This window comes from Suricata suricatta, chromosome 11, assembly GCF_006229205.1.
Source record: "Suricata suricatta isolate VVHF042 chromosome 11, meerkat_22Aug2017_6uvM2_HiC, whole genome shotgun sequence".
Classification (NCBI taxonomy): Eukaryota; Metazoa; Chordata; class Mammalia; order Carnivora; family Herpestidae; genus Suricata; species Suricata suricatta.
Genome location: NC_043710.1, coordinates 46,505,523 through 46,527,669, shown reverse-complemented (window position 1 = coordinate 46,527,669; position 22,147 = coordinate 46,505,523). Strand labels below are relative to the sequence as shown.

The 22,147-nt window shown below is 40.2% G+C and overlaps 1 protein-coding gene across 4 annotated transcripts in view; it reads right to left on the bottom strand.

The window, feature by feature from the left end:
* Positions 1-22,147, bottom strand: part of MRVI1 (murine retrovirus integration site 1 homolog) — a 125,741-nt gene that overhangs the window by 26,565 nt on the left and 77,029 nt on the right. For all 4 annotated transcript variants that reach the window (XM_029914648.1, XM_029914645.1, XM_029914646.1 and 1 more), the window contains 6 exons: positions 21,692-21,770; positions 14,208-14,331; positions 8,675-8,705; positions 6,214-6,354; positions 5,595-5,726; positions 3,245-3,386 (listed from right to left, as the gene is read on the bottom strand). In XM_029914648.1, the coding sequence (XP_029770508.1) occupies positions 3,245-3,386; positions 5,595-5,726; positions 6,214-6,354; positions 8,675-8,705; positions 14,208-14,331; positions 21,692-21,770 (649 nt within the window). The remainder of the gene's footprint in view (positions 1-3,244; positions 3,387-5,594; positions 5,727-6,213; positions 6,355-8,674; positions 8,706-14,207; positions 14,332-21,691; positions 21,771-22,147) is intronic.

Here is a 22,147-nt window from a genome sequence, read left to right as displayed (position 1 = left end):
ATTGTTTAGTGTGTCTGATGATTCTTGTTCAAGGTGGATTGTTTTCTTATGTATTTTATAATTCTATACTGTAAAATCATTTTCAGTGAGGTTTCAGTGAGAAGATGCTTGTGTGTCATGGATGAAGTGGGTGCCTCTCCAAGGTGGCTTTATGTTTGTTTCTGACAGTGTCCCTACGGGGATCACTGTGATGTTTTTTTCAGATTCTTTGCATATTGCATCACAACTTCTGTCATGGCATACACTTTTCCTACGAGAAAGGAGAAAGTATTTTTTCCTACAACAGAGTGAAACAGACTTCCTACTACAGGGTGAAACAGACTTCCTACTACAGGGTGAAACAGACTTCCTTGATTTGTGTCTCTGCTGTTTGGGGAGTGTTTTTTTCTTGTTCAAGTTCTGTCTAAAGATGCAGTCTTTGGAAAATATTAATTTTTGCTGGGAGTCTCATAGTCAGCTCTCTGTCATGGATGTCCAAGACCTCATCTCAGATTGCATGCAAGTGCAAAAGCCCAGCACTGAGATGAAGCTAACTCTTGTACCCAAGGAAGCTGCAGTTTTCAGTTCTCTTTTCTTTTCTTGTATCTGAGTATTTCCACTTCTTTTCCTGTAGATTCAGCTATTCTTTTAGACTAATGTTTGCTTTACTTTATGCAGCAGAAACGTCTAAGCACTTGTGGTCAAGGAGGTTTCAAGTTTTAACCAAAATAGCAGAACCAGAAAATATTTTTTAATATATTGAAACATTCATACAAATTAATTAAATACTAATCTTATAAGTAGGCAAAATAAATAATTAGATGGTTTACAAAAGTAGAAATACTAATGTCCAAAAAACATTTGGAAAGGTCAAAAATACAAAATCAAAACTATGAGATGAGACATAATCTTGGCCCATCAAAGTCAAAAATATTTTTAAAGTTGAAAGGACAAGAATGTCAATGACACAATGAACTGAGCATTATTCTTACCCATTACATGGAAATATCAATGGGTTGTTTGAAAAGAGTGTGCTTGAAGAGCCTTATAAAATTTTCTTTCCCCCAAGCTAGTATTTACACTTCCAGAAATCCATCTTAAGGAAATAATCCAAAATGTAGACAATCAGTATGTTTCATATTCAGAAAAAATAACTGATGTTATTTTTTTTAATGTGTAGCATCTTTATTTTTTTAATAGTTTATTGTCAAGTTGGTTTCCATACAACACAAGTGCTCTTCCCCACAAGTACCCTCCTCCATGTCCATCACCCCTTTCCCCTTTCTCCCTCCCCCTTCAGCCCTCAGTTTTTTTCAGTATTCAAGAGTCTCTCATGATTTGCTTCCCTCCCTCTCCCTAACTCTTCCTCCACTGCCCCGCTCCTCATGGTCCTCTGTTAAGTTTCTCCAGTTACATGTAGCACCTTTCTATAGATATTTTATTTCACTGTAGTCTTCAGAGTCTCAGACATATACAAAGATTTCCAGTAGTCATGGTAAAGGCTTAAAAACAAACATTATTAGGGAATGGTCATAGAGTACCCAGTGGGCACACCTGTTTGGTGGATGCTGGCTCCTCTACACCAGCCCAGGCTGAAAAACAATGGAGTGGGAACAAATGCCTGAAAAACACTTCTTCACCATCTGAGACTCAGCTACCATCTCCCTTTATCTCTGTATTTCAGTATCAGATGGAGGCATACCAAAGGTACTCAGTAATGTCTTTAGAATGAATGAATGGGTAACTGCTCATACCATAAATCTTGGATAGGGCAGTTTACAGGGGACCTTGCATCTTCCAGGACAATAATGCAAGAATACTAGGATTTCTTTGGTGGCAACTTCCCCAACTCTCAACACTGACAGCAGTTTGCTATAAGCCCAGATGCTTGTGGGTCAGGAGTTTGCTGTCAAGATCGAAAGCAGAGAGTCTGGAGCATGTGTATACTGCCTTTGGACTCTGCAAAGTGTCACTGATATTCCCCAGGAAACTTGTGAAACCTCCTGTTTATAAAGGTTTCTCCATCTGTTATACTTTCCCTCCTCCTGCTCTTGGTAACCCGGATGTTTGCATTCCACAGAGATTCCTGTCACTAAAAGGTTTGTTTTCTTCTGCTAGCCCCATCCTCATCAGCTAGAGACCAGACCCTGACAGCTCCAAAGAAGAGATCCTGGTCCAAGTCACCATCCTTCTTGTCTTGGACTGCTACAAGTGCCTCCTAACTTGTCTTTCTAGACATCACGCTCCTATTGTATGGCCCACTCTGAAGTCGGAGAAATATTCTAAAAATAGAATCTGACCATGTTATGTGGTGTAAACTCACCAGTGCCTCTTCATTGCCTTAAAGACAAAGGCCCAAATTATAAGCATGACCTGGCTTGTGGCCCTGGCCTACCAAGTCTTACCTTGACTCTGTCATCATCACACTCCAACCACATCTAACTCTTGTTTCGTAGTCTTCCCATCCCAACCCTGCATCTCTGCACATGCTGTTTCCTCTACCTGAGAGATATCTCCCCTTCTTGCCTAGAGAACTACTTTTTTTACTTTGAACACTGACGAGATCCTGTCCCTTTGTAAAACTTTACTTGTGTGCTCCTATAGCAATTGTGTAGAACATTTTTTTAAAAGAGTATTTATTTCTTTGAAATGTTTGTCTTGCCCATAAATCTGCTATTTGTCTGGGCACTGTCTCCTCTAGCTAGGCCCTCATGCCACCCCCACTGCCCAGACTCATCCCTTTCGTGGGCTATTGTAATAGCAGTTTTGTGGTTTCCCTGTCTCTGGCTCTACCCCAGTAATGTAACTGCCACACTGTAATCAGAGGGAATGTTCTGAACCTCATAAGTGATCATGTCATTTCCCTGACTAAAATCTTTGGTTGATCCTTATTGCTTTCTAGGATAAAGCTCACATTCCTTCGTATGTGTTGGCCCCAAAGCACAAAGACTACAGGGTCTGAGGTCTATCATTCTCATAAAGTGGTGTGAGCTCTTGCAGCCTGTGGGCTTTACATCAGTGGTCAACTGCTGTGGTTAATTGTATCAGGAGTTGCTTTGGGACTGTTCATATTTTCTGGTTCCAGGCCAATAGGCTCACTGGAGAAGCTGCTGTGAGGCCCATATGGGCAGCACTGGGCAGGGAAGATGAGACTTGCTCAGCTAGAAACATGCCCTTGGGCTATAATGATAGATGTGATCCTGGTCTAGAGCTATCAGTGACCCACATTGCAAGACCAAGATGGGGTAAGAGCCCAGTTCCTTACCAGAAGGGCCGCAACTGCGGCTTGAATTCTGATTTGCAAGTTTTTTAAACTCCATGAGCTCTGCATGGTCCTTCTCATACGTCCTCTTCAGATTCTCCACATACTGCATCATTACCTCTGTTGCCTTTGACATGCGCTTTTCCTGCAGGGAAGGAGAACATGAGCACACAGGGAAGTTGGAGGAAAGGCTTGTTGGCACTTGCTTGCTCTGAGCTAGGCTCTGAGCTGGGACAATCAAAGGATACAGAGACCAATCTTAAATGTGACTGCCCTCTAGGATTTTGCTGTCTGTGACGTAAGCTGAGGGGGATTTAGGCACTTGCACTCAGGGAGGACAAGAACAAGCACAGCCATGATTCTAAGGAGATGAGAGGTGGGAAAGTCCTCTCTGTGGAGAGAATGGGTCAGGGAGGTTTCCTGGAGGTAGAGTGAAGTGAATGTAGGGTGTGGGCAGCATCTGGTCATGTAGATATAGGTAGGAGGGACAAAAAGATTCAGGCCAGAGGACTCCAAGAATAAAGGTCCAGAGGCAGGACATCACAGGGCTTATACCTAGGTGAGGATCTATCCTTCAGACAGGAGTCTTGGCAGAGTGAAACGGGTACTATTAAGAATTATGCTGGGCTCAGTTGGTGGACTATGCAACTCTCGATCTTGATATTGTGAGTTCAGGTTCCATGTTAGGCATGGAGCCTACTTTTAAAAAATCTGAAGAGTTATGCTGGGACAGTAAGCACATGTCAGGATTGCCTGGAAAACCAGCAGAGTACAGGTCAGCCTACTTACATGGAAATCTGAAGGCAGTTAGGTTTGTTTCCAACAAGAAATGGTAGGGCTGTGTTGTGAAGGACCTGGCACCCAAGACTAAAGACTTTGGACTTTTTCTGAAGGAAAAGAGCCATCAACTGTCTTAAGGTAAGGGAGTGACATAGGTCACCCGTGGAGACTAGACTGAGGGGGTAAGACTGGTGGCAATGAGTACAACTAGGAAAGAGAGGACAAGTGCCAGGACCCGTCTGGTAGGACCAGAGAGAAAGATGAGGACTGATATGGAAGACACGCAAGTTAGGGGTGGGAAAGCCATGCGGAGAAGGCTGAAGACTGCCATGAGCAGCACATGGGCCAAGAAACACATTTGGGAGTGCCAGCAAAATCCTAGAGGGCAGTCACATTTAAGATTGGTCCCTGTATCCTTTGATTGGATAGAGAATGAGGAAGAGTTTCCCTTATCCGCCTTGGGTCCCCCAGTGAGCCTCGGCCAGGGCCTGCTAGCTACAGCAGGACGTGCTCAATGAGTATTCCCTGGAAAAGTTCCCTGCAGCCAGAAGCTGGGACCAGCAACTTCCCTTAAGATCTCTCTTTGTTGCTTCCCCTAGCCAGAATAACTTCCTGGGTGAGTTGCTGAGTCAGGTGCCCTATCCCCGGAAGAACACAGGGGTGGGGCAGCCCACTGGCTTGTCCTTCCTTCATTTTACAAGGACTGCTGATAGGCTCTATGCTAGGAACACCCTGCTAATGCAGCTAGTGCAACAGGACAGATGAGCACAGTATTAGAAATAGTGATAATAACATCTAGGTGCTTTGCAGGTATTACAGTAACCCTATATGGCAGATACTATCATCATCCTCATTGGATGGAGAAGCTGGAACACAGAGAACTCAGTATCTGGCCTGAAGTCACACAATGAATCCTGGTGGAGCCAAGATAAGACCTCCAGCAGTCTGATCCCACACCACCATTCTGGACCAGGCAGTGCCCTGTGTGCTTTAGGACTTCAAAGTGGCTGAGAGGGAGCCAGACCTTGCCTGCACCCCAGCTCTGTCACTCACTGGTGCTGTTACCTTTCTGAAGCTCATATCTTCAATGGGGGGACAGGATATATACAGGGTTGTTGGGAGGCTTAAATGAAACAAAGCAATTTTTCCTAAAGTATGTTGCCAAATACTAGTTCCATGGGAGTTGAATAGGTATTTTATAAGAAAATAAGTATTTTATGGTTCTTCATTCAAATACATTAGAGAAACACACAGGTAAAATTAAACAGGCTTCTTCAGTATAGGCTTTCTCAAAGCCTTGACAGTGCCAATATGTATTAGAAATATCCAAGAAAGGATGGTAGTATGCAGCAGTTCCCTAACTTACATGTCCACAGAAAGCTTTTTCCAGGGAACACCTCAAGGATTTAGTGGTCCACCAAAAATACTCTTAGTAAATCACAATAATGTACAGATGTCTGGCAGAGAGGAAGCCATCAGTAATGTATCTATTGCTGTCACTGCTTACATTATCGCTCTAGTTACTGTGGACAGAACAGAGCTAGCCAGAGGGCTGGAAGCTGGAGAGGCTTACCTGGCGGACCGCCCCCACCATCTCAGCTCGGCTGGAGAGGCGGGCAGCCAAGCGGTGCAGGACCGCAATGTCCTCTAGCAGTTTCTGATAGGTCTCCCGGTGCTCACAGTGGTGCCATAGTGAAGCTGAGGACTGGGAAGTGAGAAGGAACATCACTTGGGGTCCTCACACACCAAGACTTGACTTGGGCTGTCACAGTGAGCCCTGTTCCCATCTTGGCTGAAAGAAGTAGCCTCTGCAAGGCCTGGGCTATACCTTCTTCTGGGGGTTGGAGAATCCCAATGTGGACACTCTATGCATGGCTGGCCTGAAAGAAGGGAATCACATCCAGGTCTCTGGTCCCCAAGGTGCTCCCTTTTCCATCCCAGGTCACCTAGACTTCTTCTGAGAAGCTGCTGAGAGTGCAGAGGCCTTACCCACAGCCCTGAGGTAACCAGGCCTTCAAGTCTCTGCCTCAGTTCCTCTCAGCTCTCTGAGGAAGTCTCTGTCTGGCTCAGAGCCTTGGCCTGATTTCTCATGTCAGAATACTCTACTTGGTGACTGAGAAAAGCAGGATGCCTGGCATAGCCCTAGGAGACAGTCCCTCTCTAAGGATTCCCCCAGCTTGCTCTACAATTACCGTAATAGAAGCTTTGAAGTTTTCCAGTTCCTTCTCTGTGTTCTCTTCAGTCAGGTTGCGTTCCCTTTCAGCCTGGTTAATTCTAGATTCCAGAGTGTAGCTGTCATTTCTAAAGGCCAAGGACAGTTGCACAAACACGTTCTGTTGGGAATAAGAGTGTGGGAGAAGCACTAGGAGGGGTTATTACAGGGATTGAGGTCGCAGGTGTGTTTTTAGCACAAGCATTTTACAGCAGCTCCTTGAACCAGTCACCATAGCAGCCATGTACAAGTGAAACTCTCCTTCATAGTAAATGGCACAAAAGATGTTGAAATAGTAACCTGACGTCCATGCTAGGTCTAGAAGACCAAATGCATTTTACTTAAAAATAATAAGAGAACAACACTTTGCTTTTTCCTGAATTTCAAGAAAATAACATTCTGTATTTAGGTTTAGGGAAACTCAGCTGATTGTGTAAGCGGTTTTGATTCATGCTAAGATTTATTGGATGTGCATTTTGGAGGTTTTGCATAGAACCACTGTATTTAAAGAAACTCCAGTTAAAATATAAGACATGTTGACGTAAGGCAAACTTCAACCAGCGTCTTGCCTGAGTATTACAAATCTTTTGTGGAAAGTAGTTTTAAGAAGGTACTAGGAGATTAAATAAGGCAGGTATGATTCTGTTAAGAAAAGTGTTCTGGAACCAGTATTTCATGCCAAAAATGCAGATGCATGAGTGAAACTTTGCAAGGTGCTTTGAGCAAACATGAAATTCCTGGTATAATAGGAAACTACTGGGGAGGAGAAATAAACAGATGGACTCTACAAAGGAAGCCATGGCCTTCATTTGCCCTGAGTCAAGGGATAGCAGATTTACACCTTTGGGATAAGCTAACTCTGTCTGAGCTTCTGAAGTTCATGTTTTATGGCCCATAGTGGGTAGATATCTCCAGACAGAGAATTGGAGGCCTTGAACTGACCCAGTAACAACAATGATGGCACTATTGGAAGCTACTCCTCATTGGGCATCTACTATATGCTAGCCCTGCTGTGAGTTCTGCATACCTTGGCTCATTTAACCCCACAAAAAGCCTCTGCAATAGCAACTGTTATCTCCACTCTGTGGGTAAAGAGACTGAGACCAGAGAGGTCATTAACTTGTTCAAGGTGACACAAGTAATGTAGCCAGGATTCAACCTTAGACTATTTTGATTTCAAAACCTGTGTTACTTTCACCTTGCTGAACACTGATTGTGTCAGCATACATCTGAGGACAGAAGCCAGCCATTAAACAAACCATCCACAGCCCATCTTCACCAATGTCAGTGGTGGGGATTCTCTGTGCTACTCAAACCGCAGTCCAGTCAGCTTATCAATAATGCTTAATGTTTAGTTTTCTATACTTGGGTTATCCCCTTCATGGAACTGTGATATAAAGAGTCCTGAATTCAGTTGGAATTTTTGGATCCTGTGTTGGTTCTGCTAAGTGCCGGGTCTGGGACTTTGGGTAAGTCATTTCATTACTTGGTTCCTCCTTCATTCTAATTCCTGCTCTATCTGTTATTCTGAGATGACTGGAGAATCAGCTGAAAGGATGGAAAGGAGTGTGTGATGAACAATGTCTGTGTGCAAGGTAATGTTACTATCTATGGCAGATATTTCATGTTGTCTGTCTTCGTCTGCTTATCTAGCCCACGGGGTCTCAGGAAGGGTATGTTCATTTTCTTGTAATCAGTGGTAAACATTCTATAAAGACGATAAAACCTATCCTTCTAACTTGTGAGTGAAGAGATTTTGGAGTCATCCATGTTCTTGCTCCCTTCCTTCTCTCTATTCCAATATAATTGTCTTGGAAACTAGTGCTGGCATCAGAGGTCCTCACCACCTCACCTGGGATGTGCTCTCTTTGTCCATTTACCCCTTCACCACAATGAAATGCAGACAAGTTCCTCTCAGCTCACTCACCAACCCATAGGGATAGCATCTTTACAGAGACCAGGAGGCCCCAAGGGAAGTAATAGAGGAATCGGGGAGGCTGGAGAGCTGACAGCACAGCCTCCCACCTTGGCTCAGCAAGTTTCCTATGTCTAGAATCCTCAGAAGGGAAATACCTTCTTCCTCTGGACCAAAGTTTAAAACTTGAAATCTGACTATCTATTAAATTTTGAAATAAATTTGATTCAGTTCTGCCACCTCTCAGCTAACTTTGTGTATCTAAGTCATACTTTTAAAGAGCATAAACCATCCTTGAAGAAATGTGGTACATTCTTATCTCTGAACAAATTTGCCAAAATCTTCCCTTACCTGGGGTGGGAGCTCAGCAGTTCAGTAGGGCTGATTTCAATATCTATATTACCCTACAATCATGCATTTTCATTTTTCTGTAAAATTGTCAGGGAAAGGGGCTACAAAAGGGAATATTTCAGTAAACCCCATCAAGCCCCGGCACTACATTGCATAAAGTACTAGAACCACTTACCTCAACTTCCTTTTCAGTGAGCGGAGGGGCACTGTGAAAAAGAAAAGACATGCAAGTGAACTGTGTCTAACCTTTGAAATAAACCAAAAAGTGACTTTGAACAACCAGCAGACTATGTATTTCCAGAAATGTAGTAAGAGGAATTGGTGAGATGGGAAAGATGCAGGTACTCTTTGTGTGAGTTTTGTAGTGAGAGATATTTTCTAGACATTGACTCCTACAGAGATGTGGTGGAAAATATTAGATTCTGGGATCAGTCCTCCATCTGCACCTCAACTGTCTGTGACTTTGTAAAAGTTATTTAAGTTGCTCATTTGTAAAATGGGAATAATATCTACCCTGCAGGAGTATTCTAAGGAATAAATGTATGTGCATATATATGTCTGTGTGTGTATAAATGTATGTGCATATATATTCACATATGTATGATATCCACACATGTATATGTGTAAATATATGTATGTGTGTGTGTGTACATGTTTGTATATACATGACATACACACTGAGTAGGCACTCAGAAGATTTAGCTATTCTTATGAACTCACAGACATGTTGTGAGGACTTAGTATGAAAATGCATATGCTATATACTTTATAAACTGTACACATCTGAGTAGCCTTTATAATTTTGGGGAGTACTATTCAGGTCTGCAAAGCCTGACCCTCCTCCTGTCTCTGAGGGTTGTGACAAGAGTGCACATGGGCCAGAGTTCCTCTCTACAGTGAGAACCTCCTCTGATGGGTGGAATTAGAGACCAGGCAAGAAAGTCCCAACCAGCACAGAGGTTCCTCTTCATGTGGGGTTCCCACAGTTAGCCATCCTTTTATCTGCACACTCACTCTGCTGCTGCTTCTCTTGCTCGTGACTAAAGCTAGTCCTGTTCTGAAACCCAGACAATGTAAATAATGCACGGGCCCTTTCCTGTGCTGGGATGGGAAGACTGGGAGGGGTCCTACCAGCGTCACAGAACTTGGCAACAGAGCATGCCATCGATAAGATTCTCAGGAAACACAGCTTCCTCCCTTTGACGCATGTGAGAGGACCCCAAGAGCAAAGGTAGGGGTCAGTTATCTCTGCAAGGGGCTGGTTCTCACCCCTGACAAAAGACTGTGAGAGCCTTCCTGTGAGGATGAGGCAACAAGACCCCATGGCCATCATGTCAGCAGAGTACAGAACATGGGACAAACAACCGCAAAGATGTTTGATGCTTACAATGCTTGTCACAGCCCCACCCATCAAGCCCTTTCCTATGTTAGCCAGCCAACATAATCTTGATTGTCATATAGAGAAGTGCTAAATAAATTTATCAAAACTCACTGAGCTTGCCTTTGACTCCTGGCTTTATTTGGATAGTTTATGAAATAACATATCTTCTTATTAACCAAACTCATCTATTTTGATATTTTACTTTCTGCTTTGTTGCTATAGAATACAATTTTTTAAAATGTATAAATCCCTGAGGACTCAGGGAGGTGTGATTCAAATTTAAAAAGTCGTAAGACATGACCAGCTCCTGATGCAGAGAGCTGTCTTAAGAACTGGTATAGACAGGTAGGGGACAGAGCTTTGGGCCTCCAAAAAAGATGAAGCCCAGCAAGGGACATACAAGGAGACTATCTGGGGTGGAATTGCCTGACTCAGAATTCAAACTCCCTTAATAGACTTAGAATAAAATCAAGGTTTTCTGTGAACCAGTCCCCACCAGACTTTCCTCTTCTCATTTTCCAGACCCATTGGTCATTCTATTCCTCGGGCATACTTCATGGTGGTCCCAGGAGCCCCAGCATTTACTATCCTTTCCTTTCCCCCCCCCCCACTGTCTTTTGTAATAGTTTTATTGAAATATAACCCATGTATCACAAAATTTACCCTTTTAAAATTTACAATTCAGTGATTTTTTAATATATTCATAGAATTGTACAACCATCAATCACTATAGTCAACTTTGGAACTTCTTCATCATTCCAAAAAGAAACGCTGTACCCATTTGTACTCTGTCTCCATCTTCACCAATCCCCATTCCCACCCCTAATCGACTTTCTTACTCTATGGAGTTCCCTATTCTGGAAATTTCATATAAATGGAATCATACAACATGTGGCTTTTTGTGACTGGCTTCTTTCACTTAACTTAATATTTTTGAGGTTCATCCACGTCATAGCATATATCAGTTCTTCATTTTTATGGCTGCATAATATCCCATTGTATGGATATATCACATTTTATTTATTCATTTATCAGTCACTGGACATTTGGGTTATTTCCACTTTAAGGCTATTATGAAAATGCTCTTATCGAACATTTGTAAGTTTTTGTGTAGATGCATATTTTTATTTCTTTTTGTTATATACTCAGGAGTGGAATTGCTAGGCCATATGGTAACACCATGTTTAACTTTTTGGAGAACTGCCAAAGTGTTATTCCAAAGGGGCAGCACCATTTTACTAAGGACTGTAATTTCTTGATGTCCTCACCAACACTTGTTATTGTTTTTCTTTTTTATTATAGCCATTCTAGTAGATGTGAAATGGTATCTCATTAATACCTCAATTTGCATTTCCCTAATCTTCCCTGAGGATTAATGATATTGAGCATCTTTTCCTGTGCTTATTCTTTGAAGAAATGTCTACTTAAACCCTTTGCCTTTAAAAAATATGTAGTATCTTTTTAAGGCACCTGGGTGGTTCAGTTGGTTAAGCATCTGACTTCAGCTCAGGTCATGATCTCCGGATGAATTCAAGCCTTGCATTAGGCTCTGTGCTGACAGCTCAGATCCTGGACTCTGCTTTATATTCTGTGTCTCCCCTTCTCTTGCCCTCCCCTGATCACTCTCTGTCTCTGTCTCTCTCAAAAATAAATAAACATAAAAAATAGTTATCTTTTTATTGAGTTATTAGAGTTATTTGCATATTCTGGAAACAAATCCCTTATCAAATACATGGTTTGCAAATATTTTCTCACATTCTGTGGGTTGTCCTTTCACTTTCTTAAAGATATTATTTGCATCATAAAAGTTTTTAATTTTGATGAAATACTATTCATCTATTTTTCTCATTACTTGTGCTTTTAGTGTCATATGTAAGAAACAATGGACTAACCAATGTATTGCAGATTTATTCTTATGTTGTCTTCTAATTGTTTGATAACGTTAGCTTTTACATTTTGGTCTATGGTTCATTTTGAGCTAATTTTTGTGTATTGTGTGTGGTCAAAGTTATTCCAACTTTACTCTTTTGTATGTGGCTATCCTGTCATTCCAGCACTGTTTGTTGAAATCACCATGTTTTTTGTCTAGAAATATCTTCACCAAAATCTTTGCATGGATGACCTCATTTTGTAATCTGCATGTCTCAGATTAATGATTGCTTTATCATAGGGTCCTTTCTTGACCCTCTACCCAATGTTCCATTCCTTTGTCATTCTCTGTATGTACCTATGTCATGGTCTTCTTAGCAACTTTGCTATCTGAAATCATTCATTTAGTTACTGAAATATTATTTGTCTCCCCACCTAGGATGTAAGTGCCATGAGAACAGGGACTATGTCTGCTTGGTCTCCATTCTAATGTCTAACATAAAATAGGCAATGGATATTTATTGATTAAATTCCTGTTTATTGCTCCTATTGATTTTTGACCCAGTAACATGTCCTCTTCACACTCTTGTTAATCAACCATTGACCATGTCCCTAATTTGTATTTGGGACCTGTTTTTTGCTACTGAATTCATTCAACATGCTGACTCCATGAGCTTCTTCTTGGTATGGTCCAGTCCCAATTCACATAGCCCACATAGATCATGAAACTAACTCTTTCATATTAAAACTCATATTTCTTCTGGGGGAAGGATTCTTAAAACTCTGGCTACCCCGTGTTGGGCAACATCTCACATGACTATTTGTCCATCTATCCTAAGCCTCCCAAGGGTAGAGAGTTCTGGGCCCAAGTTGCGAACAGCCTTTACTAAGGCCAGGAGCAGGGAGCCTGATTTGATGGTTGGACAAGAATTTTGGAGATGGGCAATATGGCTATTGTCACAACGCATGAGAGCCACTGACCTCAATCTGCGACCTAGGCCACATGTTCGGAACCTGATCTTATTCACTGACCATGCAGACCCATAGTGGCCTCATGGTTGGTAGATAGTAGCTGTTGATTTACTCAAGGGTAATAGAACTGCTCAGTCTCCCTATCCTGGGGAAGCTGGGGAATTTAATTAGCTGGAGGTGTGATTTAACAGTACTGATTATCTTCAACTTTACTGAGGAAAAAGAAGCCAATCACACTACTTACCAGCCTTGTTCACTACAGAGAAGAGTATCATTGGTTGTTCTGGTAATTGTGACAGACCCCTGGTATAGATGGAAAGGCACTGGGTCTGCAGTCAGCCCACACTGAGTTCACTTCCTGACTCTGCCACTTGCTAGAATGTTGCTTTGCATCTTTTCCCTCACTAAAGAGAAACAAAATCTTCCTTTTCTGCTTCACTGGATTGTCATAAACACCAAAAGACAGCTTATAAACATGCTCCCTAACCTGCAGTGCACTCAGAATGCTTTTCTGTTAGTTTCCTGCCTCTGGACAGCCCCTCTCTGCCTTCCGTGAGATGAACTGGCCTAAGCCACACCCTCCTGCAGCTGTGGATGCAACCTGCTTCTGACTTGTTTCTGGCACTGTTCCTGATGCTGGCTTAGTTGGTAGGTCCCTCCGAGTATTGTCCTGATGACTCTGTTTTAGGTAATGATGGTTTGCAATTTGAACACATCACACCCCTGCGCAAAACTTGTTTTCCCTTCATATTTACCCCCAAATCAGGGAGTCCTATTATGTCTGAATGCTCCTCCTAATGGCCTTTCCTCCCAGTGCACTCCCACAACAGTTCAGTCTCCAGGTTGCTTGGGCGTGGCAGGATGCCTCAATTGCAGGCACCCACCCAATTCCTATTGCTTAGTGGTACCCTCTCTTCTCTCCTTCATACTCCAAACTATTTGATTTTCAATCTAGTTATCAAGAGTCTGTCAGGTGCTGACATGGCTTTAGGTCCCTGCTTGCACACTGTCTCTTTTAGCTAGAAGCATCTTACCAATGACAGATCACTATGACCTCTGTTGTATAGGTGAGGAGGTTGAGGCTTGTCGAGTGAAGTCACTTTCTCCCCACATGTGGAAGAACCTGGTAGTTTCCCAAACAATCCTTGTGTGGCTCCAAATGTTCTACATCACTATCTATGCAGATTTCAGATGTAGAACCTTTCAGTTATGGGTAAATGGTAGATCTTGAATTGAAACTATATCTCCTGGCTCCAAGTCCACTACCCTTTGCTGCCATTAGCCTATGAAACTCACCTGCTCTTTGAGTTGGAACCACCTTACATGGATTTTTATTATTCTTTTTATTTGGATGAATTAGCCCTGTCTAGAACATTGACCTTTGTGGGGTCAGAAATCAAAGCTAGTGCTCCACTATGTCCCATCAAGAGTCTAATACATGTCCCACTCAGTACAGGGTCTTATGCAACTGATGCCCTAATTTTACCTTCCAGGGAGAGACCTGTGGACCCGCAGTTTGCGCAGCAGCATGTCAGAAATATTGGGCATGACATCCAAGCCACTTTTTGACTCTTCTTCCTCAATACCTGAGGAGAGTTCAGAAGGGAGCCCTGGAGAAAAAAAAGTGCTTATCTTATAAAATGTCTGAAATCACAGCAGTACTGTTGGCAACTTGCTTCAGTTTATAAGAACCTAGTTATATGGCAGGGGCTTTATAATTGTTATTTTATTTGCACAATGATCCAATGAGCTAGTAGTTAATCATCTCATTTTACAGGTGGCTAAGCGAAGACTTAGAAAAGTTACTAATTAATGTCACAAAACTAGTAAATGGTGTAGTCATATTTTAAACCAATTTTGTCTGCTTTAAATTCTACTTCTTCCTATTGCTCCCTACAGTACCAAACAGGCTTTCATATCTGGGTTTCAAGGTTGGTTTCTGGCAACTGGAAGCTGGTTTCTCTTTGGCTATAATGTTTAGAAAAGTCCCCACTCTTTGGAAGGCTTCTCAGGACGTTTGTTGCCCAATTATTCTTCCTCAAATGAACTCAATGGTTCACTTGCCTGTTTCCCACCTAGAAATGATTCCATATCCCCATAGACAGAAATAGAAACAGTGTTTTTCCAGGGTAAGGTCATTAGATCTTTTACAGATCTCAGAAATTGGTGCCTCCTAGTCAACAGAACCAATGAACAGATTTTTTTGTTATCTCATAAGACTATCCTGGGGCTGTGCTCTGAGAGCAGAAAAAACAAACCAAGTATTTTCTTTCCCATAAATCTTTTTTCTGTTTAAAGGCAGATTTTGTACCTCTCTAAAGCTTTCCTTCTCCAAACTCTAGTCTTATTTCCCAACTTCTCATTGTGATACACTACGGACCATGGCTACTAGATACCATCCCCTACCTGCACACATTCTGGTTGTTGCTGTACCAGAGGCCCATATGTGTTTTAAGAAGCTCTTAACTCAGGAAGATATTGGCAAATGTCCCTGGCATTGATGTTTGTTATTCATGCAGCATAGACTCACTGTGTCTTATTATGGGCTCACAGTACATTTAGGATTAAAAGCCTCAAATCTCTTTTACTCAAGCCATATCAGGTATCTTTATCCCATACAATGGTTACTTTCTATTTGCATGCAGGACTTTATAGTTATCCATGTTCTACCATCTCTCATGGGTTTTGATGCAGTAGGTTTTTCAACCTGCTCAGCCATTTTCCAGAATTGTAGACCAGGCTAGAGATCAGGACTATAGGCATACCATCTAACTGGAGCTAAGATTGGGAGTCATGTGAATTAGAAGCTTCTCCAAGGGAGACCATGCAGAGAGAAGAGGAGTTATAGTTTGGCTCAAGGTAGAGAATATTTAAGTGTCTTGAGCTTTCCAATAACAGAAGAGCATTCAGGAGTTTCTGGACACTCAAAGTATCCCAACAAAGTCTGGAGGGCCATCTGTCAGAAATGGAGTAGTTTAGTGATCCTTCTTTGGATAAAAGATTGGGCTGTATATTCTTTTAGTAACCTGTCATCTTTTGGGTTATGTCCTGGCACTTATTGCTTTCTGACATCTCCATGTGACAGATGGTAAACCCTGTGGTAAACCCCTCTGGCCTCACTTTACCTTGATGTATCCACACTGCACCCAGCAAGGAGATAATTAAGCACTGGACTCCTAAGATATCTATATGATTGATTGCATCATACAAGATTTAATAATTAAGTGGAAGCCATACCTGGGGCTTTTACCTAGAGAAGTTGCCTAGGTTGAGCCTCCCCTCCCCCACCAAAAAAAAGTAACAGCAAAGGCCTTCTAGCTCTGCTAAGATGACTATCTGAGGGGTGATCCCAGAACTGGTGGGTCCTAGAACCAGCCACCCTCCTCCTGAACTCAATAAAAGTGACAATAACAAAAAATTTTAAAACTAACCATAAATACGCCAGCAACTCTCAAATACATGAAAACATAATAATCCTTTAAAATAATGGTTTGAGCAAACAAAACTTATTAGGAATAAATGTAGAGTTCCCACGCTTGATGACCCCCTTTTTCCCCCCTCAAAGAATCATTCCTGAGAGGAAGAGGTATGAGGAAAAATTCTGACAGAGTGTAATACCATAGTATGAGAAGGGAACTGGACTGAGGGGGCTGAGCAGGCAGCATCCAGAGAAGAGTCTGAGAGTCTCTTCAGAGTGGAAGGATCTCAATACCACTACAATACTCCAACAAGAGAAAATCTGCCTGTGCTGCTATTTGTTTTTCTTACTGAGTAGGAATAGAGAGGAAAGGCAGAATGATTGCACAGCATTCTACCAGAGTTGATTATCTCAAACAATGTGGAGGGATTTACCAGAAAGTAAGACAAAAGAAAAAATAAATAAAACAAGCCCACTCACTAAAGCGAGGACAGGAGATATATGGAAAGCCCCAGCTGAAGCTGCTCTCCATCTCTGATCACCACTTCTGAGAAATAGGATAGTGGCCACACTCCTTGGATTTTGTCTATTTTTTCTTTAATCTATCTGGCACAGGAGTTAGAGTGGCTGCTGGGAATAGTTGGGTCAAATCAGGAAAATAAACACCTGGGAAGATTGTCTCTACAATAATAATCCATAACCTACCACTACCCACCCAAAAGAAAAAGATATGCCCACACAGTGTGTCATAAACTCACACATTGAGCTACGAACAAAGTTATAGAAAAAGAGCAGACACCAGTCCCACAAACACCACGACCCACAATTCCATCTGAGCTTCCTCTTTTTCCTACCATCCACGCAGTAACAAAGCAGACACAAAATACCCAGTCCTCAGCCAAGCACCACAGGAAGAACAGAGATCTCAAATAAAGTAGGAGGGAGTCAGTTAAAATTGATGTACACAAAATATCAAGACAAAGAGAAAATCCAGGTGAAAAAATTCATATCAAAAAGAAATAAAATGAGAACAAATGACATGGCAACTATACACAAATACTGTAGTCAAAAGAGGAAGTAAAGAAGAGAGGAAGGTATAAAGGAAAGAAGAAAGAAAACATAGGAAGGAGACAGATGTCAGGATGGAAGCATAGATTTAAAAAACACATAAAAATTGCATTTTTGTGAAAAATGTGTACCACAAATGCTTTGACTTAGAAATTAGAACCTGAACAAAAATGAAAATAGGAAACCAGAAGTGAGATGAGAGGATCTCACAAAGATGAGAGATTACAATTTGAGGAAATAAATCAAAGACTAAAATAACATAACTAAGCAAAAATTATAAAAATACAGAACTAATAAATATGCTGGAAATATGAAGGAATTAAATAGATATGGCCTCATACTGAATTAGTAAGGAGAGTGGAGGAGATTGAGATGAATATAAGGAATACAAAGAAAGAAGTATTTAGAGATTAAATAGTAGACCTGTAGTTGAGATATTGGTGAGAAATTTACATATTATGGTATTTCTGAACTAGTAAACAAAACAAAAGGAACAAAGAGCATATTCAAAGATATAAGAAAATATTTCCTTAATTGAGGAAAAAGCTGAATTTGCAGATTGAAAGAGCATACCATGTAAAGGAGAAAACATTAACTGCATTAACTAATGCAGGAAGGTTGCAGAATACTTTGAAGGAAAATTTGATAGTATACATAAAAGAAAATACAACATGGCCAAATGAGTTCTATTCCAAGACCATAAGGGTTTATTTCTAAATATGGAAATATATTAATATATTAAATGACATAATTTATGTGATTCTTTCAATAAATATCCAAACCAAATTGATAAAATTCATCAGAAATCTTGAAACCTTAAACCCAAGAATATTTTCTTAAAAAAATGCTTTGTGAAATATATTTTTATCTTTTATTACATATTTATATTTTTCTATTTAGTAATATAAAATGTCATATAATAATAAATTGAAATAATATATCCTTCAAAGGAAAACACAAAAACAATTCAATTAAAGACAGAAACAAGGCAAATGTTTTCCTTTCCATCATTATCATGTTAGAGAATGTCGCCAAAGTATAAAACATAGACAGATACACAAGAGAAGTACACACACACACATGCAGAAACACACAATAAGGACAAGCAGTGAATTCAATGAAAGAAAAATAACAGATTGTGAATGTGAAAAAAAAAAACATTGTGCAAAGTGGTCAAGAGCTTTTGTATTTGGTCACATTTGGGTTCCAATTCTGGCTTTAGCAATTAATAATCATGTGAACTTAACTTCCCTGGGTCTCAATTTCCTCATTTGTAAAATGGGTCTAAATACTACAGCCTACCTCTTAGGATTTCTGTGAGCATTACATGAAATATTATCAAATGCCTAGGCTAGTAACTGAGATGTAGTAATTACCCCAGTTATAGTAACTGTGCTAGTTCGTCACTGTAGTAATCCCTGTACCATTTGCTAATATACAAGGAACATATATAGTAGCAAGCAGCATTCATCTATTCCACCTAACTATCAGCTAGGAAAATCTAATGAAGAAAAGAGTCTTCTTCATAAATAAGTGAAATTACGAATCACATAGAATGTGTCCCAATAAGAGAAATGGGAGACCTGTACAAAGAATGCCAAATCTTTTAAAGGAAAAAGGAAGGAATACTCAATAGAGGGGCAAACCATATATTTGAGTGAGAACTAAATGTTTTCAAAATAAGTTATTTAAAAGTCTATAAACTGTAAAACAAACCAAACTAGGATAGTTCTGAATTTAACATGTAGTTAAATTATAAGTTATAATGTTGTATAAAATGATAGAAATTTTACTTAGAGAAATAGGTAGGTTAAGAGGCAAAACTAGAAAAGACTTGTAATCCTTGAATCTTAGATTAAACTTAAGAGCCTTCTGAGGTCCTCCCTAGTCCAAGAGAGAGCAGAGGTTGAAGAACATATTTAAGGACTCTGTCAGTTGGTTCCTGGACTGAGCATTAACTCAAGTCCCTTGACTTTTTGTCCAGTTGTTCTTTCCATTATTTTGTACTGAATATTTATTTCTAGAACATAATGAATATTCTGAGAAAGAAGATCAATGAGAGAGAAGTAACTTCACTACATACTAGAACATATTATATGGCAACAGTAAGTAAAATGGTACCGTACTGATCAGAATAATAGAGAATCAAGGGCCCAGAATTAGTATTTGATATATAAAAAAAAGAACATAGTATATGATTGTCTAAGCCACAATATAACAAGAAATATACATACTATCAAAATATTATTGAAGTAGCAATCTTAAATCTTTAAATACCTAATATCTTAAAATAAATTTCACAGCTATTAGCAAAAAATAGATCAAATTGTAAACTATTAGAAAATAGATTTGCTGTCCCAATTAAGGAGAAGTAATCTTCTTATAATGATTTAAATAATGAAAGACTTCTCAAAGGAAAAGATAGGCATAGATGATTATAAGAACTTTATAATCTGAAATAACAAAACTTGTTAAATGAAAAATGATAGAATGAAAAAATATTAAGCAAAATACAAATCCAAAAGAAGATATAAGATTTGTAAATATTTGTGCGCCCAACAAAAGACAATTATTAACATACCTAAAGGGAGAAATTTTTAACACTTCAATAATAGTAAAGGACTTTAATACCCCCACTTTCGTCAATGGATAGATTATCTAGACAGAAAATCAATAAGGACACACTGGTTTTACATGACACATTAGACCAGTTGGACCTAACAGACATACACAGAACATTCTACCCAAAAGCAATAGAATACATTATTCTTCTCAAGTGCACATGGAACATTCTCTAGGATAGATCGTATGTTAGGGCAGAAAACAAGTCTCAATAAATTTAAGAAGACTGAAATTATATCAAGCATTTTTTCTAATCATAATAGTACAAAACTGGAAATCAATTATAAGAAAAAATATAGTCAGTGAAAGGTTAATATCTATAGAGTTTACATATATTACCAACAATATATTACAAAACAAAAACAAAGAACCTAAGGCCCAAATGGACACTTGGATAAAGAGATGAAAAGCTAATCTACCCAATAAGAAAAAAACAGAGTAAATAAATATTTAAAATGTTTAAATTTGAACTTGCTTGCTATTAAATTAATTGAAGTAATAGCAAAGTGGCATTTATTGATTATCTGGTTGTTACTGTATTCTGGCCCATAGGGAGTAAAAGCAAAGCAAAGTCTAGGGCTGGTAGTTCTTAGGAGGAAGAATCCTCAGTCTTTGCAGGTAGCTTTCTACATTGGAAGGAATTTAGTAAATGCAAATGTTTCTATACTTTGACTTAATGAATCTCAAGCCTGAGAATCTATCCCTATAGAGTAACTTAAAGGAAGGAAGAAAAAAAACTATAAGTACCAAGTTGTTTAAAGTAGGGTGGTTAATCATAGTTAAAGGAACTGTAAATATCTGAAATACCCAACAATAGATACATCAATACAAAAGATACACCCATCAAATGATAAATAAAAGGACAAGTCAAAATATATGGAATTGGTTATGAAATGTCTTAAAAGTAGAAACAGGAAATTATATCTACACAAATCAGTTGCGAAAAAATTATAAATACAGGTGAATACTGGAGAAAATAAAAATTGCTTTTTTCAGAATTTATGGGGTTGTGGGAGAAATTTTAAGAGAAAATTTTTCCTTGTGTTTTGAATCTTCTTTAATAAGCAAATTAAAAGTAGAAAAGTATATGATATTCCTCCAAGGATTTCCTCTACAGATAGTTACAAAAATTATTGGAAATTTTACTTCTGAAGAATCTTGTTAATGTTGAATAGGTTGGTGTTAGTTAACTATATTTCAGATCAGGGCTTCCAACATGGTTGGTGGCACCCTGGACATGCTCACACAACAATCCTTAGGCAGAAAGCTTCTGTGTTGAAACTGACCACAGGTAGCCTGACCAATAGAAGAGGTGAGCCAGGAGAATGGGGGAAGGGAGGGAAGCAGGAGACCCAAAGTCTTATTTTCTGAAAATGAGTCTGACAGGGTGGATAGGTGGGGACTTAAAGGGCCAGGGAGGAAAGGGTTGGGGTCTGTACTTTGTGGTGACAGCAAATTAAAAAGCAAGAGATGACTCTGATGTCTTGAAAAGAGGAAGTGTTCTATTTGGGTAGCTTCCTGGGTGTGAGAGGAAACGGAAGTGTCAAAAGTTCAGACCTGGGTCACCCTTCCAGGCCCACTAAGTGCTAACGAGGCTCAGGGAGGACTGGCAGGGCCCGGAAGCATAGGGCCGGTTGGAAGGAGACAAGTTTAGAGGTTTTCTGAGTGGGCAGGAAACATAATCTGATTCATTCATTTATCTGCAAATATTTACTGACAGCCTGCTCTGTGTTTGGCCCACACTTGCCAATGGGACAAAGGCCCTGACAGGAAGTCTAGTATTTACACACTTACCTTCTTTGATCTGGCGAAAATGAATCCGGCGCTGGCCTGAGAAGAGCATCTCCCCCGACCCCACCTACCTTTTTCCTGCTCAGCCGCTTCACTAAGGTCTGGAAGCTTGAGCCCCACTAAGTTCTGATTTCTTATCAGGATGTGCTCCTTTTTAGGAAAAGAAGAAAACAACATTTGGGATGATAATAGGCTGAACTCTTCTCTTGGTTCTGTTTGGCCCTGCGTTCACTCAGCCTCATATGGGAGGTACTAGGGGCAGCCTCAAAGGTGGGTGGACAGTCATCACAGGGTGACATATGAAAGGCACCTGGAAGACTGCTCCTCTCCCAGCCCATAAAGGTGCCTGAAACCCCAACATTAGCACCACATTCCTTGAGTTAAGAATTGTCCTTTGCATGGTCTGACTTTTATTTTTATTTTATTTTTTTTTCCATAATATTTTATTGTCAAATTGTTTTCCATACAACACCCAGTGCTCTTCCCCTCAAGTGCCCTCCACCATCACCACCACCTGTCTTCCCCCC